Source organism: Bombina bombina, unplaced genomic scaffold, assembly GCF_027579735.1.
Source record: "Bombina bombina isolate aBomBom1 unplaced genomic scaffold, aBomBom1.pri scaffold_1505, whole genome shotgun sequence".
Lineage (NCBI taxonomy): Eukaryota > Metazoa > Chordata > Amphibia > Anura > Bombinatoridae > Bombina > Bombina bombina.
In genome coordinates, this window is record NW_026512698.1 from 1 (window position 1) to 16,760 (window position 16,760).

At 40.3% G+C, this 16,760-nt stretch overlaps 1 protein-coding gene across 1 annotated transcript; it reads left to right on the forward strand.

Moving 5' to 3' along the window:
• Nucleotides 1–10,291: 10,291 nt before the first annotated feature.
• Nucleotides 10,292–11,814, forward strand: LOC128644501 (zinc finger protein 821). Its single transcript, XM_053697083.1, has one exon. It carries the CDS (start codon nucleotides 10,643–10,645, stop codon nucleotides 11,219–11,221), a length of 579 nt encoding a protein of 192 aa, XP_053553058.1. The 5' UTR covers nucleotides 10,292–10,642; the 3' UTR covers nucleotides 11,222–11,814.
• The last annotated feature ends 4,946 nt before the right edge of the window (nucleotides 11,815–16,760 follow it).

The following is a 16,760-nucleotide window of genomic DNA, read 5'->3' on the forward strand; positions in this document are numbered from 1 at the left end:
CCACGAATCTTCACGAAGGTGCTCATGTCCCTTCTGGTGGTTCTAAGGCCACGGGGCATAGCAGTGGCGCCTTATCTAGACATTCTAATTCAAGCGTCGACCTTCCAACTAGCCAAGTCTCACACAGACTTAGTGTTGGCCTTTCTAAGATCTCACGGGTGGAAGGTGAACATAAAAAAAGAGTTCTCTTTTCCCACCTCACAAGAGTTTCATTTCTAGGGACTCTGATAGACTCAGTGGACATGAAAATATTTCTGACAGAGGTCAGGAAATCAAAGATTTTGTCCACCTGCCGAGCTCTTCACTCTATTCCTCGGCCGTCAGTGGCTCAGTGTATGGAGGTAATCGGTCTGATGGTAGCAGCAATGGACAGTTCCGTTTGTTCGCTTGCATCTCAGACCACTGCAACTATGCATGCTCAATCAGTGGAATGGGGATTATGCGGATTTATCTCCTCAGATAAATCTGGATCAAGAGACCAGAGACTCTTCTTTGGTGGTTGTCGCAGGATCATCTGTCCCAGGGAATGTGTTTCCGCAGGCCAGAATGGGTTATAGTGACGACAGACGCCAGCCTTCTGGGCTGGGGTGCAGTCTGGAATTCCCTAAAAGCTCAGGGTTTGTGGACTTGGGAGGAGGCTCTCCTACTGATAAATATTCTGGAATTAAGAGCGATATTCAATTCTCTCCAGGCATGGCCTCAGTTGGCTTCGGCCAGATTCATCAGGTTTCAGTCAGACGTAATAGTAGCAATCTAATTGATGTACAAGGTTATTAGATATAGCAGCCAATTAATTCAGTACAATAACATATGCCACTAACTATAATTCTCTTAATCATAGGAGGAACCATCCATCAGTGAGAACTTTGATTACAGTTATTGGAGTTTATAATTAATAAAATAGAAATATTATTATTGATTAAAATATAAACTCTTATTATTTTTTCAATTTAGTTATTTCAAAGTACACCAAGCACCGCAGCATGTCATACAACAATCCAATCCAGTAAACAACAAAATGGAATACTAGATATGTACCATTTATTTCATATGTGTTGAAATAGTATAACTACAATATGAATGATAAGGAATAAAATTTGAGACCAATCAGGTTTTAGAACCTATAATTCAGATTAGAGAAGTCCACCCCCTATGGCATTGCCTTAGACAAGTGTAATCTATTACGATATTTAAAATTACTTCTCTGAGAAATAAGTTCATATACCAATAACTACTACTATGGTGGGATAGTTCTAACATCTAAGGAAACCAATATGAGATAGAAATCAATATTCACATTTAGATATAAGTTTACCTACAATTTTCTATCCTACCCCACATATTTTATATAAGGTCTCTTAATCTCATATAACTTCAATAGCATGAAGGAATTTTGAATTTCATGCAGGTGCGCTATTCTGATGGATATAAGGACATACATAATCTGACACTTATTATACCAATACTAGTATATCACTGCAGTACTGCAGGTCCTAAGCAATTTACTCCCAAGTAATTTCAAGCCATTCTTATTATTTGTCGAGTTATGTGTTTTTAAAGTGCACACACTCACACATTATATTTTTATCCAGTTTAGTTTTAATAAAAGTTATATTTTAATTCTTCTTTTCAACCCACTGGCTTCGATTGGTAACTATTGAAGTTTTCATTTCAATCCACAACTCTCCTTTCAGGAATTGAAGTGCTACATAAGTGCATTCTTTTAGTCCTTACCCGTCTATGGGTTCAGACTATATTTGTAACTTGTATGTTTCTATGCACAAGCACTCTAGCTCATAAGGTGTATATATATATATATATATATATATATATATATATATATATATATATATATATATATATATATATATACCAATTTAAATATGTTTGTATATAATTAAAAGTATATGTCTGTGTATTAATGCATACATATATAGAAAAATATAGAGACATTATTCAATTTGAATAATTTATCCAATCGGACATTTAACTGAGCGTTCCTCTCTTATTTGTGTAGTGCTTTTGCTATTTTTTGCTTAACGTTTAGTTAGAATTAAGCCTGTGTTTAAACCTGTTGCTCCGCCATGGAATCTAAATTTGGTTCTTAGAGTTCTTCAGGGGATTCTGTTTGAACCCATGCATTCCATAGATATTAAGCTTTTATCTTGGAAAGTTTTGTTCCTAGTTGCTATCTCTTCAGCTCGAAGAGTTTCTGAACTATCTGCATTACAATGTGACTCACCTTATCTTGTGTTCCATGCTGATAAGGTGGTTTTGCGTACCAAGCCTGGGTTCTTACCTAAGGTTGTTACTAACAGGAATATCAATCAGGAAATTGTTGTTCCTTCTTTGTGTCCTAATCCTTCTTCTAAGAAGGAACGTCTGTTGCACAACTTGGACGTGGTTCGTGCTTTAAAGTTCTATTTGCAGGCAACCAAAGATTTTCGTCAATCATCTTCTTTGTTTGTTGTCTGTTCTGGAAAGTGTAGGGGTCAAAAGGCTACGGCTACCTCTCTCCTTTTGGCTGAAAAGCATCATCCGTTTGGCTTATGAGACTGCTGGACAGCAGCCTCCGGAAAGGATTACAGCTCATTCTACTAGAGCGGTAGCTTCCACATGGGCTTTTAAAAATGATGCTTCTGTTGAACAGATTTGTAAGGCTGCAACTTGGTCTTCGCTCCATACCTTTTCAAAATTTTACAAATTTGATATTTTTGCTTCTTCGGAGGCTATTTTTGGGAGAGAGGTTTTGCAAGCAGTGGTGCCTTCCGTTTAGGTTCCTGTCTTGTCCCTCCCTTCATCCGTGTCCTAAAGCTTTGGTATTGGTATCCCACAAGTAAGGATGAATCCGTGGACTCGGTACATCATGCAAAAGAAAACAAAATTTATGCTTACCTGATAAATTTCTTTCTTTTGCGATGTACCGAGTCCACGGCCCGCCCTGTCTATTCAAGACAGATGGTATTTTTTCTTAAAAACTTCAGTCACCTCTGCACCTTATAGTTTCTCCTTTTTCTTCCTTAGCCTTCGGTCGAATGACTGGGGGGTGGAGTTAAGGGGGGAGCTATATAGACAGCTCTGCTGTGGTGCTCTCTTTGCCACTTCCTGTTAGGAAGGATAATATCCCACAAGTAAGGATGAATCCGTGGACTCGGTACATCGCAAAAGAAAGAAATTTATCAGGTAAGCATAAATGTTGTTTTCCTTCTGGTTGAGAAGTATGATTCGTCTTGCTTATGAGACTGCTGGTCAGCAGCCTTCTGAAAGAATTACGGCTCATTCCACTAGGGCTGTCTCCCCTTTTCTTGGGCTTTCAAAAATGAAGCTTATGTGGAACAGATTTGCAAGCCTACAACTTGTTGTTCTTTGCATACTTTTTCCAAATTTTCCAAATTCAATACCTTTGCCTCGGCTGAGACTTATTTTGGGAGAAAGGTTCTTCAAGTGGTGGTGCCTTTTGTTTAGGTCTGCCTGTCTTGTTCTCCCTTTTCATTCTGTGTCCTCTAGCTTGGGTATTGGTTCCCACCTAGTAATTGAATGACGTCGTGGACTCTCCATATCTTAGGACAGAAAACAAAATGTATGCTTACCTGATAAATTTCTTTCTTTCTGGATATGTAGAGTCCACGACCCCACCCTTCTTTAAGACGGTTATTTTTGTCTAAACCTCAGGCACCTCTACACCTTTGTGTTATTCCTTTTTCCATTTCCCTTTTTCCATTTCCCTTTGGTCGAATGACTGGGGATTATGGGTAGGGGAGTGACATTTAACAACTTTGCTGTGGTGCTCTTTGCCGCCTCCTGCTGGCCAGGAGTGATATTCCCACTAGTAATTGACTGAATTTTTAGCTGGGAGATGAGATATCTGGTTTCGCTGTGCTAGCCCGTGGGTCTATGTTCTTGGTCAGTGTATTTTCCTCTGAGTACAAGTTTCTGGCGCTTTTTTCCAAGGGCAAGACCTAGTTTGGTCCTGATCTGACAGGAATTTTTCTGTTATAAGGGTGGAAAAGGGTCTTTTCTTTCATGTAATTAACAAGAGTCCATGAGCTAGTGACGTATGGGATATACATTCCTACCAGGAGGGGCAAAGTTTCCCAAACCTTAAAATGCCTATAAATACACCCCTCACCACACCCACAAATCAGTTTTACAAACTTTGCCTCCAAGGGAGGTGGTGAAGTAAGTTTGTGCTAGATTCTACGTTGATATGCGCTCCGCAGCAAGTTGGAGCCCGGTTTTCCTCTCAGCGTGCAGTGAATGTCAGAGGGATGTGAAGAGAGTATTGCCTATTGAATGCAGTGATCTCCTTCTACGGGGTCTATTTCATAAGGTTCTCTGTTATCGGTCGTAGAGATTCATCTCTTACCTCCCTTTTCAGATCGACGATATACTCTTATATTTACCATTTCCTCTACTGATTCTCGTTTCAGTACTGGTTTGGCTTTCTACAAACATGTAGATGAGTGTCCTGGGGTAAGTAAGTCTTATTTTCTGTGACACTCTAAGCTATGGTTGGGCACTTTATTTATAAAGTTCTAAATATATGTATTCAAACATTTATTTGTCTTGACTCAGAATGTTCAACTTTCCTTATTTCCAGACAGTCAGTTTCATATTTGGGATTATGCATTGAATTATCATATTTTTTCTTACCTCAAAAATTTGACTTTTTTCCCTGTGGGCTGTTAGGCTCGCGGGGGCTGAAAATGCTTCATTTTATTGCGTCATTCTTGGCGCGGACTTTTTTGGCGCAAAAATTCTTTTCCGTTTCCGGCGTCATACGTGTCGCCGGAAGTTGCGTCATTTTTTGACGTTATTTTGCGTCAAGGATGTCGGCGTTCCGGATGTGGCGTCATTTTTGGCGCCAAAAACATTTTAGGCGCCAAATAATGTGGGCGTCTTTTTTGGCGCTAAAAAATATGGGCGTCATTTTTGTCTCCACATTATTTAAGTCTCATTATTTATTGCTTCTGGTTGCTAGAAGCTTGTTCACTGGCATTTTTTTCCCATTCCTGAAACTGTCATTTAAGGAATTTGATCAATTTTGCTTTATATGTTGTTTTTTTCTTTTACATATTGCAAGATGTTCCACGTTGCAACTGAGTCAGAAGATACTACAGGAAAATCACTGCACAGTGCTGGAGCTACCAAGCTAAGTCTGCTATAAACTTTTGGTATCTGTTTCTCCAGCTGTTATTTGTATTGCATGTCATGTCAAACTTATTAATGCAGATAAAATTTCCTTTAGTACTATTACATTACCTGTTGCTGTCCGTCAACATCTAATTTTCAGAGTGTTCCTGATAACATAAGAGATTTTATTTTTTAAATCCATTAAGAAGGCTATGTCTGTTATTTCTCCTTCTAGTATACATAAAAGTCTTTTAAAACTTCTCTTTTTTTCAGATGAATTTTTAAATGAACATCATCATTCTGATACTGATAATGGTTCTTCTGGTTCAGAGGTTTCTGTCTCAGAGGTTGATGCTGATAAATCTTTGTATTTGTTCAAGATGGAATTTATTCGTTCTTTACTTAAAGAAGTGTTATTTGCATTAGAAATAGAGGATTCTGGTCCTCTTGATACTAAATGTAAACGTTTAAATAAGGTTTTTAAATCTCCTGTAGTTATTCCAGAAGTGTTTTATCTCCCTGATGCTATTTCTGAAGTAATTTCCAGGGAATGGAATAATTTGGGTAATTTATTTACTCCTTCTAGACGTTTAAGCAAATTATATCCTGTGCCATCTGACAGATTAGAGTTTTTTGGGACAAAAATCCCTAAGGTTATGGGGCTGTCTCTACTCCTGCTAATGTACTACTATTCCTATGGCAGATAGTACTTCATTTAAGGATCCTTTAGATAGGAAAATTGAATCTTTTCTAAGAAAAGCTTACTTATGTTCAGGTAATCTTCTTAGACCTGCTATATTTTTAGCGGATGTTGCTGCAGCTTCAACTTTTTGGTTAGAAGCTTTAGCGCAACAGGTAACAGATCATAATTTTATAGCATTATTATTATTCTATAACATGCTAATTATTTTATTGGTGATACCATCTTTTGATATCATTAGAGTTGATGTCAGGTATATGTCTCTAGCTATTTTAGCTAGAAAAGCTTTATGGATTAAACTTGGAATGCTGACATGTCTTCTAAGTCAACTTTGCTTTCCCTTTCTTTCCAGGGTAAATAATCATTTCATTCCTTTCCTCACAACAAGGAACAAAAGCCTGATCCTTCATCCTCAGGAGCGGTATCAGTTTGGAAACTATTTCCAGTTTGGAATATATCCAAGCCTTATAGAAACCTATAGTCAGCTCCTAAGTACCTATGAAGGTGCGGCCCTTATTCCAGCTCAGCTGGTATGGGGCAGATTACGTTTTCTTCAAAGAAATTTGGATCAATTCCGTTCTTAATCTCTGGTTTCAGAAACATTGTTTCAGAAAGGTACAGAATTGGCTTCAAGTTAAGGCCTCCTGCTAAGAGATTCTTTTCTTTCCCGTGTCCCAGTTGACACAGCAAGGCTCAGCATTTCTGAAATGTGTTTCAGATCTAGAGTTGGCTGGAGTATTTATGCCAGTTCCAGTTCTGGAACAGGGGCTGGGGTTTTATTTTATCTCTTCATTGTACCAAAGAAGGTCAATTCCTTCAGACCAGTTCTGGATCTATCATTATTGAATCGTTATGTTAGGATACCAACATTCAAGATGGTTACTGTAGGACTATCCTGCCTTTTGTTTAGCAAGGGCATTATATGTCTACAATAGATTTACAGGATGTGTATCTGCATATTCCGATTCATCCAGATCACTTTTAGTGTCTGAGATTCTCTTTTTAGACAAGCATTACCAGTTTTGTGGCTCTACTGTTTGGTCTAGCCTCAGTTCCAAGAATTTTTTTTCAAAGGTTCTCGGTGCCCTTCTTCTGTAATCAGAGAATAGGGTTTTGGTATTTCCTTATTTGGACGATATCTTGGTACTTGCTCAGTCTTCTCATTTTCGAAGAATCTCATACGAATCGACTTGTGTTGTTTCTTCAAGTTCATGGTTGGAGGATCAATTTACCATTCAGTTCATTGATTCCTCAGACAAGGGTAACCTTTTTAGGTTTCTAGATAAATTCAGTGTCTATGACTCTGTTCTTGTCAGACAAGAGAAGTTTAACATTGATATCAGCTTGTCAAAACCTTCAGTCACAATCATTCCCTTTGGTAGCCTTATGCATGGAAATGTTGGGTCTTAGGACTGCCGCATCAGATGCGATCTCCTTTGCTCGTTTTCACATGCGACCTCTTCAGCTCTGTATGCTGAACCAATGGTGCAGGGATTACTCAAAGATATCTCAATTAAATCTTTAAACCGATTATACGACACTCTCTGACATGGTGGACAGATCACCATCGTTTAGTTCAGGGGGCTTCTTTGTTCTTCCGACCTGGACTATAATCTCAACAGATTCAAGTCTTACAGGTTGGGGAGCTGTGTGGGGGTCTCTGACGGCACAAGGGGTTTGGGAATCTCAGGAGGTGAGATTTCCGATCAATATTTTGGAACTCCGTGCAATTTTCAGAGCTCTTCAGTCTTGGCCTCTTCTGAAGAGAGAGTTGTTCATTGTTTTCAGATAAGACAATGTCACAACTGTGGCATACATCAATCATCAAGGAGGGACTCACAGTCCTCTGGCTATGAAAGAAGTATCTCGAATTTTGGTTTGGGCGGAATCCAGCTCCTGTCTAATCTCTGCGGTTTATATCCCAGGTATGGACAATTGGAAAGCGGATTATCTCAGTCGCCAAACGTTGCATCCGGGCGAATGGTCTCTTCACCCAGAGGTATTTCTTCAGATTGTTCAAATGTGGGAACTTCCAGAAATAGATCTGATGGCTTCTCATCTAAACAAGAAACTTCCCAGGTATCTGTCCAGATCCCGGGATCTTCAGGCGGAGGCAGTAGATGCATTTTCACTTCCTTGGAAGTATCATCCTGCCTATATCTTTCCGCCTCTAGTTCTTCTTCCAAGAGTAATCTCCAAGATTCTGAAGGAATGCTCGTTTGTTCTGCTGGTAGCTCCGGCATGGCCTCACAGGTTTTGGTATGCGGATCTTGTCCGGATGGCCTCTTGCCAACCGTGGACTCTTCCGTTAAGACCAGACCTTTTGTTTCAAGGTCCTTTTTTCCATCAGGATCTGAAATCCTTAAATTTAAAGGTATGGAGATTGAACGCTTGATTCTTGGTCAAAGAGGTTTCTCTGACTCTGTGATTAATACTATGTTACAGGCTCGTAAATCTGTATCCAGAGAGATATATTATAGAGTCTGGAAGACTTATATTTCTTGGTGTCTTTCTCATCATTTTTCTTGGCATTCTTTTAGAATACCGAGAATATTACAATTTCTTCAGGATGGTTTAGATAAGGGTTTGTCCGCAAGTTCCTTGAAAGGTCAAATCTCTGCTCTTTCTGTTCTTTTTCACAGAAAGATTGCTATTCTTCCTGATATTCATTGTTTTGTACAAGCTTTGGTTCGTATAAAGCCTGTCATTAAGTCAATTTCTCCTCCTGGAGTTTGAATTTGGTTCTGGGGGCTCTTCAAGCTCCTCCATTTGAACCTATGCATTCATTGGATATTAAATTACTTTCTTGGAAAGTTTTGTTCCTTTTGGCCATCTCTTCTACCAGAAGAGTTTCTGAATTATCTGCTCTTTCTTGTGAGTCTCCTTTTCTGATTCTTCATCAGGATAAGGCGGTGTTGCGAACTTCTTTTGAATTTTACCTAAAGTTGTGAATTCCAACAACATTAGTAGAGAAATTGTGGTTCCTTCATTATGTCCTAATCCTAAGAATTCTAAGGAGAAATCGTTGCATTCTTTGGATGTTGTTAGAGCTTTGAAATATTATGTTGAAGCTACGAAATCTTTCTGTAAGACTTCTAGTCTATTTGTTATCTTTTCCGGTTCTAGGAAAGGCCAGAAAGCTTCTGCCATTTCTTTGGCATCTTGGTTGAAATCTTTAATTCATCTTGCCTATGTTGAGTCGGGTAAAATTCCGCCTCAGAGAATTACAGCTCATTCTACTAGGTCAGTATCTACTTCCTGGGCGTTTAGGAATGAAGCTTCGGTTGACCAGATCTGCAAAGCAGCAACTTGGTCCTCTTTGCATTCTTTTACTAAATTCTACCATTTTGATGTATTTTCTTCTTCTGAAGCAGTTTTTGGTAGAAAAGTTCTTCAGGCAGCGGTTTCAGTTTGAATCTTCTGCTTATGTTTTTTGTTAAACTTTATTTTGGGTGTGGATTATTTTCAGCAGGAATTGGCTGTCTTTATTTTATCCCTCCCTCTCTAGTGACTCTTGTGTGGAAAGATCCACATCTTGGGTAGTCATTATCCCATACGTCACTAGCTCATGGACTCTTGTTAATTACATGAAAGAAAACATAATTTATGTAAGAACTTACCTGATAAATTCATTTCTTTCATATTAACAAGAGTCCATGAGGCCCACCCTTTTTTTTGTGGTGGTTATGATTTTTTTGTATAAAGCACAATTATTCCAATTCCTTATTTTATATGCTTCGCACTTTTTTTCTTATCACCCCACTTCTTGGCTATTCGTTAAACTGATTTGTGGGTGTGGTGAGGGGTGTATTTATAGGCATTTTAAGGTTTGGGAAACTTTGCCCCTCCTGGTAGGAATGTATATCCCATACGTCACTAGCTCATGGACTCTTGTTAATATGAAAGAAATGAATTTATCAGGTAAGTTCTTACATAAATTATGTTTTCTACCACTAGACAAGATGAATAGTCCTAAAGGAGTTTGCCCTCAATCCAGGATCGGTCCAATTGAGGGGTTGATCTCTCTGTCTTCTGTTTTTCCTGCTATTATTTTGCTCTCTATACTTCTACTAACTCTTTTGCTTGGCTATACGCAAGACAGTTGCCAATGAGGTGGGAGGGGTTTTATAGAGCTCTTGGGGTTTAGTAATCATTGCCTCCTCCTAGTGGCAGGGAAGAGTTATTCCTAGGTGTAATGGATTGTGGACTCTCAACAGCATGAAATAAATTAATTTTTCAGGTAAGCATAAATTGTTTTCTTTATGTTGCTCGTATCATATGATAATCATTAGGTGCCGTACCTTGCTGTTCCTTATCCATGCAAATATGGACATAACTAAGAAAAGGTTGGGGTCTCACAGAGGTGATAAATATGGGTAGTGGCCAGTTTTGTCCACCCCCTTGGAGAGGAGAGTTCTCAAAGGTGAATATTTTCCAGGAATATGAGCCAAGATATAGACATTGCAGTGAATGTGGTTTTAATTTCTAATTATCTCTAAAGAATATGTCAAACTTCCAAATGAATCTACTTTAAATCATCCAGTTTTATAGTAATAACAGCCCTTCCGTTTGGCCACTGCCCTACAATAATATGAACATTTTACAAGGTATGTTTATAATGAATTTGTTGGAACTTGACATAGATATATTTATATTACATATGCACTAACTTAATTGTCGTTCACTTGTTTCTGAACAACATGCTAAAGTGTTTGTTTTTTTTTTAATTTCCTGTCCAGTGAGAAGCTGTCGGAAGTCTTGACTCCTGAAAGATGGAATGAAATCAATCACAAAGAAGAATCAAGCAACATGGAGAAATGTGATGATTTCAGTGCTGTTTACCCTGCAGGCATCTTACTTGTATGTAACAATTGTGCAGCTTATAGGAAGTTGATAACTCAGACACCCGCAGAACGCAAGTGGGCAACACGCAGGCAAAACGAGCCAATGGAAGCAAGAGTACAGAGGCTAGAGCGTGAGCGCACCGCTAAGAAAAGCAGGCGTGACAGTGAGACCCCAGAGGAACGGGAGATGAGAAGAATGAGGGACAGAGAGGCTAAGAGGCAGCAGAGGATGCAGGAAACGGATGAGCAACGGGCAAGACGCTTACAAAGAGATCGTGAGGCTATGCGGCTAAAACGAGCAAATGAGACTCCAGAGAAGCGTCAAGCAAGACTCATTCGTGAGCGAGAGGCTAAGAGGTTGAAACGCCGACTTGAAAAGATGGACATGATGCTCAGGGCACAGTTTGGACAAGATTCTACAGCTATGGCAGCATTGGCTGCACAAATGAACTTCTTTCCTCTTCCAGTAGGAAATTCTGAACTAGATCAACAGCTTCTAGGAAAGATGGCACTGGAAGATGAAAGTGGCGGACCTCTGCAATGACCTATATATAATATATATATTATTTTTTTTCCTTTCAAACCAGGAAGCATATGTCTACTTGACAGTTACAACCCCCTCTTTGCACCTGTAGAGGGATGTTTGGAAATGTATTTGAATTTTTATTCCTATCATTCTTTATGTAAGGTGAATTGCATTATGGAGATTATCCCCTTTCTCATAGCAGTTTGTGCTGAATCTGTTCCTCAGGATTATAAATGCTGCTGAAATATAGCAGGTCGAGTACTTTTCTTCAAGGCTCATCAAGATTTGCTAGTAGATACTAAAGTGATTTAGTCCTTCACTATGATCTATATTATTTTATAAAGTGCACAAAATACAGACACTGCTGCCTTCTTACAGCTTAGGGCTAAAACTCCTGGCGTCTCATCACCGTGCACTTTTAAAGCTGTGTTTTAAACAGGGTATATACAATGACTGGTTTAACATTGTTCAGACAGTTCCTTATGTTTTTCATAAAAGCTCTGCAGTGAGTGTGAGTTGTATGTGTAGTTTTTATTTATGTGTTCATATACTATCTAACTGCATCAGCATACAAAAATGTAACATGAGGCTAATAAATTATTTTAATATGCGGTAAGAATTTTTCTTTGACACTTACATTAGTAAGTATTTGAAGAGTTTAGGTTAAGCGTAAAATGTAGTGTACCAACATCAAACTTCATATCACATTGCTGCATGGAAATATGGTTTCCTATTGTCAAAGTTCTTCAGTAGAAATTACAGAAACAGTTGGTGTATAATTGAAAGCTGTTTCAGAATGCCAAATGTTAAAAGAACTGTCTGTTGTCCTCTTAGTTTTTACAACCAGACTGAATGGTAGTGTGTAAATGAGGTGGATAACTGATTTTCACAAAATGTTTATCCCAGACAATTTTAAAATTGCTTCCTTCTACCCTGTTCCATTCGTGTTGAGAGCTAAAACTACTTATTTATCCTTCCATAGTTGCTTAGACTTGGGCAAATATTTGTATTTGGCACCCATTTACTAAATTAATTCTGAATATTGCTGCAGCAACGGCATTTGGCTATTTCTCCAACATAGGTGTGTCCGGTCCACGGCGTCATCCTTACTTGTGGGATATTCTCTTCCCCAACAGGAAATGGCAAAGAGCCCAGCAAAGCTGGTCACATGATCCCTCCTAGGCTCCGCCTTCCCCAGTCATTCTCTTTGCCGTTGTACAGGCAACATCTCCACGGAGATGGCTTAGAGTTTTTTGGTGTTTAACTGTAGTTTTTATTATTCAATCAAGAGTTTGTTATTTTAAAATAGTGCTGGTATGTACTATTTACTCTGAAACAGAAAGGTGATGAAGATTTCTGTTTGTAAGAGGAAAATGATTTTAGCAACCGTTACTAAAATCGATGGCTGTTTCCACACAGGACTGTTGAGAGGAATTAACTTCAGTTGGGGGAAACAGTGAGCAGACTTTTGCTGCTTGAGGTATGACACATTTCTAACAAGACGATGTAATGCTGGAAGCTGTCATTTTCCCTATGGGATCCGGTAAGCCATTTTTATTACATAAGAAAAAAAGGGCTTCACAAGGGCTTTTAAGACTGTAGACATTTTCTGGGCTAAAACGATTGATATATAAACATATTTTAATACTTCATAGCTTTGAGGAATTATTTTATTCTTGGGATTTATGTAAAATAACCGGCAGGCACTGTATTGGACACCTTATTCTCTAGGGGCTTTCCCTAATCATAGGCAGAGCCTCATTTTCGCGCCTCTATTGCGCACTTGTTTTTGGGAAGCATGACATGCAGATGCATGTGTGAGGAGCTCTGATACACAGAAAAGACTTTCTGAAGGTGTCATTTGGTATCGTATTCCCCTTTGGGCTTGGTTGGGTCTCAGCAAAGCAGATACCAGGGACTGTAAAGGTGTTAAATATAAAAACGGCTCCGGTTCCGTTATTTTAAGAGTTAAAGCTTTCAAATTTGGTGTGCAATACTTTTAAGGCTTTAAGACACTGTGGTGAAATTTTGGTGAATTTTGAACAATTCCTTCATACTTTTTCACATTTGCAGTAATAAAGTGTGTTCAGTTTAAAATTTAAAGTGACAGTAACGGTTTTATTTTAAAACGTTTTTTGTACTTTGTTATCAAGTTTATGCCTGTTTAACATGTCTGAACTACCAGATAGACTGTGTTCTGTATGTGGGGAAGCCAAGGTTCCTTTTCATTTAAATAGATGTGATTTATGTGACACAAAATTTAGAGAAAATGATGCCCAAGATGATTCCTCAAGTGAGGGGAGTAAGCATGGTACTGCATCATCCCCTCCTTTGTCTACACCAGTCTTGCCCACACAGGAGGCCCCTAGTACATCTAGTGCGCCAATACTCCTTACTATGCAACAATTAACGGCTGTAATGGATAATTCTATCAAAAACATTTTAGCCAAAATGCCCACTTATCAGCGAAAGTGCGACTGCTCTGTTTTAGAAAATACTGAAGAGCATGAGGACGCTGATGATATTGGTTCTGAAGTGCCCCTACACCAGTCTGAGGGGGCCAGGGAGGTTTTGTCTGAGGGAGAAATTTCAGATTCAGGGAAAATTTCTCAACAAGCTGAACCTGATGTGATTACATTTAAATTTAAATTGGAACATCTCCGCGCCCTGCTTAAGGAGGTGTTATCTACTCTGGATGATTGTGAGAATTTGGTCATTCCAGAGAAATTATGTAAAATGGACAAGTTCCTAGAGGTCCCGGGGCCCCCCGAAGCTTTTCCTATACCCAAGCGGGTGGCGGACATTGTAAATAAAGAATGGGAAAGGCCCGGCATACCTTTCGTCCCTCCCCCTATATTTAAGAAATTGTTTCCTATGGTCGACCCCAGAAAGGACTTATGGCAGACAGTCCCCAAGGTCGAGGGGGCGGTTTCTACTCTAAACAAACGCACCACTATACCCATAGAAGATAGTTGTGCTTTCAAAGATCCTATGGATAAAAAATTAGAGGGTTTGCTTAAAAAGATGTTTGTTCAGCAAGGTTACCTTCTACAACCAATTTCATGCATTGTTCCTGTCACTACAGCAGCGTGTTTCTGGTTCGATGAACTAGAAAAGGCGCTCAATAAAGATTCTTCTTATGAGGAGATTTTGGACAGAATTCATGCTCTCAAATTGGCTAACTCTTTCACCCTAGACGCCACTTTGCAATTGGCTAGATTAGCGGCGAAAAATTCTGGGTTTGCTATTGTGGCGCGCAGAGCGCTTTGGCTAAAATCTTGGTCAGCGGATGCGTCTTCCAAGAACAAATTGCTTAACATTCCTTTCAAGGGGAAAACGCTGTTTGGCCCTGACTTGAAAGAGATTATTTCTGATATCACTGGGGGCAAGGGCCACGCCCTTCCTCAGGATAGGTCTTTCAAGGCCAAAAATAAACCTAATTTTCGTCCCTTTCGCAGAAACGGACCAGCCCCAAGTGCTACGTCCTCTAAGCAAGAGGGTAATACTTCTCAAGCCAAGCCAGCCTGGAGGCCAATGCAAGGCTGGAACAAAGGAAAGCAGGCCAAGAAACCTGCCACTGCTACCAAGACAGCATGAGATGTTGGCCCCCGATCCGGGACCGGATCTGGTGGGGGGCAGACTCTCTCTCTTCGCTCAGGCTTGGGCAAGAGATGTTCTGGATCCTTGGGCGCTAGAAATAGTCTCCCAAGGTTATCTTCTGGAATTCAAGGGACTTCCCCCAAGGGGGAGGTTCCACAGGTCTCAATTGTCTTCAGACCACATAAAAAAACAGGCATTCTTACATTGTGTAGAAGACCTGTTAAAAATGGGAGTGATTCATCCTGTTCCATTAGGAGAACAAGGGATGGGGTTCTACTCCAATCTGTTCATAGTTCCCAAAAAAGAGGGAACATTCAGACCAATCTTAGATCTCAAGATCCTAAACAAGTTTCTCAAGGTTCCATCGTTCAAAATGGAAACCATTCGAACAATTCTTCCTTCCATCCAGGAAGGTCAATTCATGACCACGGTGGATTTAAAGGATGCGTATCTACATATTCCTATCCACAAGGAACATCATCGGTTCCTAAGGTTCGCATTTCTGGACAAGCATTACCAGTTTGTGGCACTTCCGTTCGGATTAGCCACTGCTCCAAGAATTTTCACAAAGGTACTAGGGCCCCTTCTAGCGGTGCTAAGACCAAGGGGCATTGCAGTAGTACCTTACTTGGACGACATTCTGATTCAAGCGTCGTCCCTTCCACAAGCAAAGGCTCACACGGACATTGTCCTGGCCTTTCTCAGATCTCACGGGTGGAAAGTGAACGTAGAAAAAAGTTCTCTATCTCCGTCAACAAGGGTTCCCTTCTTGGGAACAATAATAGACTCCTTAGAAATGAGGATTTTTCTGACAGAGGCCAGAAAATCAAAACTTCTAAACTCTTGTCAAGTACTTCATTCTGTTCCTCTTCCTTCCATAGCGCAGTGCATGGAAGTAATAGGTTTGATGGTAGCGGCAATGGACATAGTTCCTTTTGCGCGAATTCATCTAAGACCATTACAACTGTGCATGCTCAGTCAGTGGAATGGGGATTATACAGACTTGTCTCCGACGATACAAGTAGATCAGAGGACCAGAGTTTCACTCCGTTGGTGGCTGTCCCTGGACAACCTGTCACAGGGGATGAGCTTCCGCAGACCAGAGTGGGTCATTGTCACGACCGACGCCAGTCTGGTGGGCTGGGGCGCGGTCTGGGGACCCCTGAAAGCTCAGGGTCTTTGGTCTCGGGAAGAATCTCTTCTCCCGATAAATATTCTGGAACTGAGAGCGATATTCAATGCTCTCAAGGCTTGGCCTCAGCTAGCAAAGGCCAAATTTATACGGTTTCAATCAGACAACATGACGACTGTTGCGTACATCAACCATCAGGGGGGAACAAGGAGTTCCCAGGCGATGGAAGAAGTGACCAAAATCATTCAATGGGCGGAGACTCACTCCTGCCACTTGTCTGCAATCCACATCCCAGGAGTGGAAAATTGGGAAGCGGATTTTCTGAGTCGTCAGACATTTCATCCGGGGGAGTGGGAACTCCATCCGGAAATCTTTGCCCAAATTACTCAGTTGTGGGGCATTCCAGACATGGATCTGATGGCCTCTCGTCAGAACTTCAAGGTTCCTTGCTACGGGTCCAGATCCAGGGATCCCAAGGCGACTCTAGTAGATGCACTAGTAGCACCTTGGACCTTCAAACTAGCTTATGTATTCCCGCCGTTTCCTCTCATTCCCAGGCTGGTAGCCAGGATCAATCAGGAGAGGGCATCGGTGATCTTGATAGCTCCTGCGTGGTCACGCAGGACTTGGTATGCAGACCTGGTGAATATGTCATCGGCACCACCATGGAAGCTACCTTTGAGACAGGACCTTCTTGTTCAAGGTCCGTTCGAACATCCGAATCTGGTCTCACTCCAACTGACTGGAGATTGAACGCTTGATCTTATCAAAGCGAGGGTTCTCAGATTCTGTCATTGATACTCTTGTTCAGGCCAGAAAGCCTGT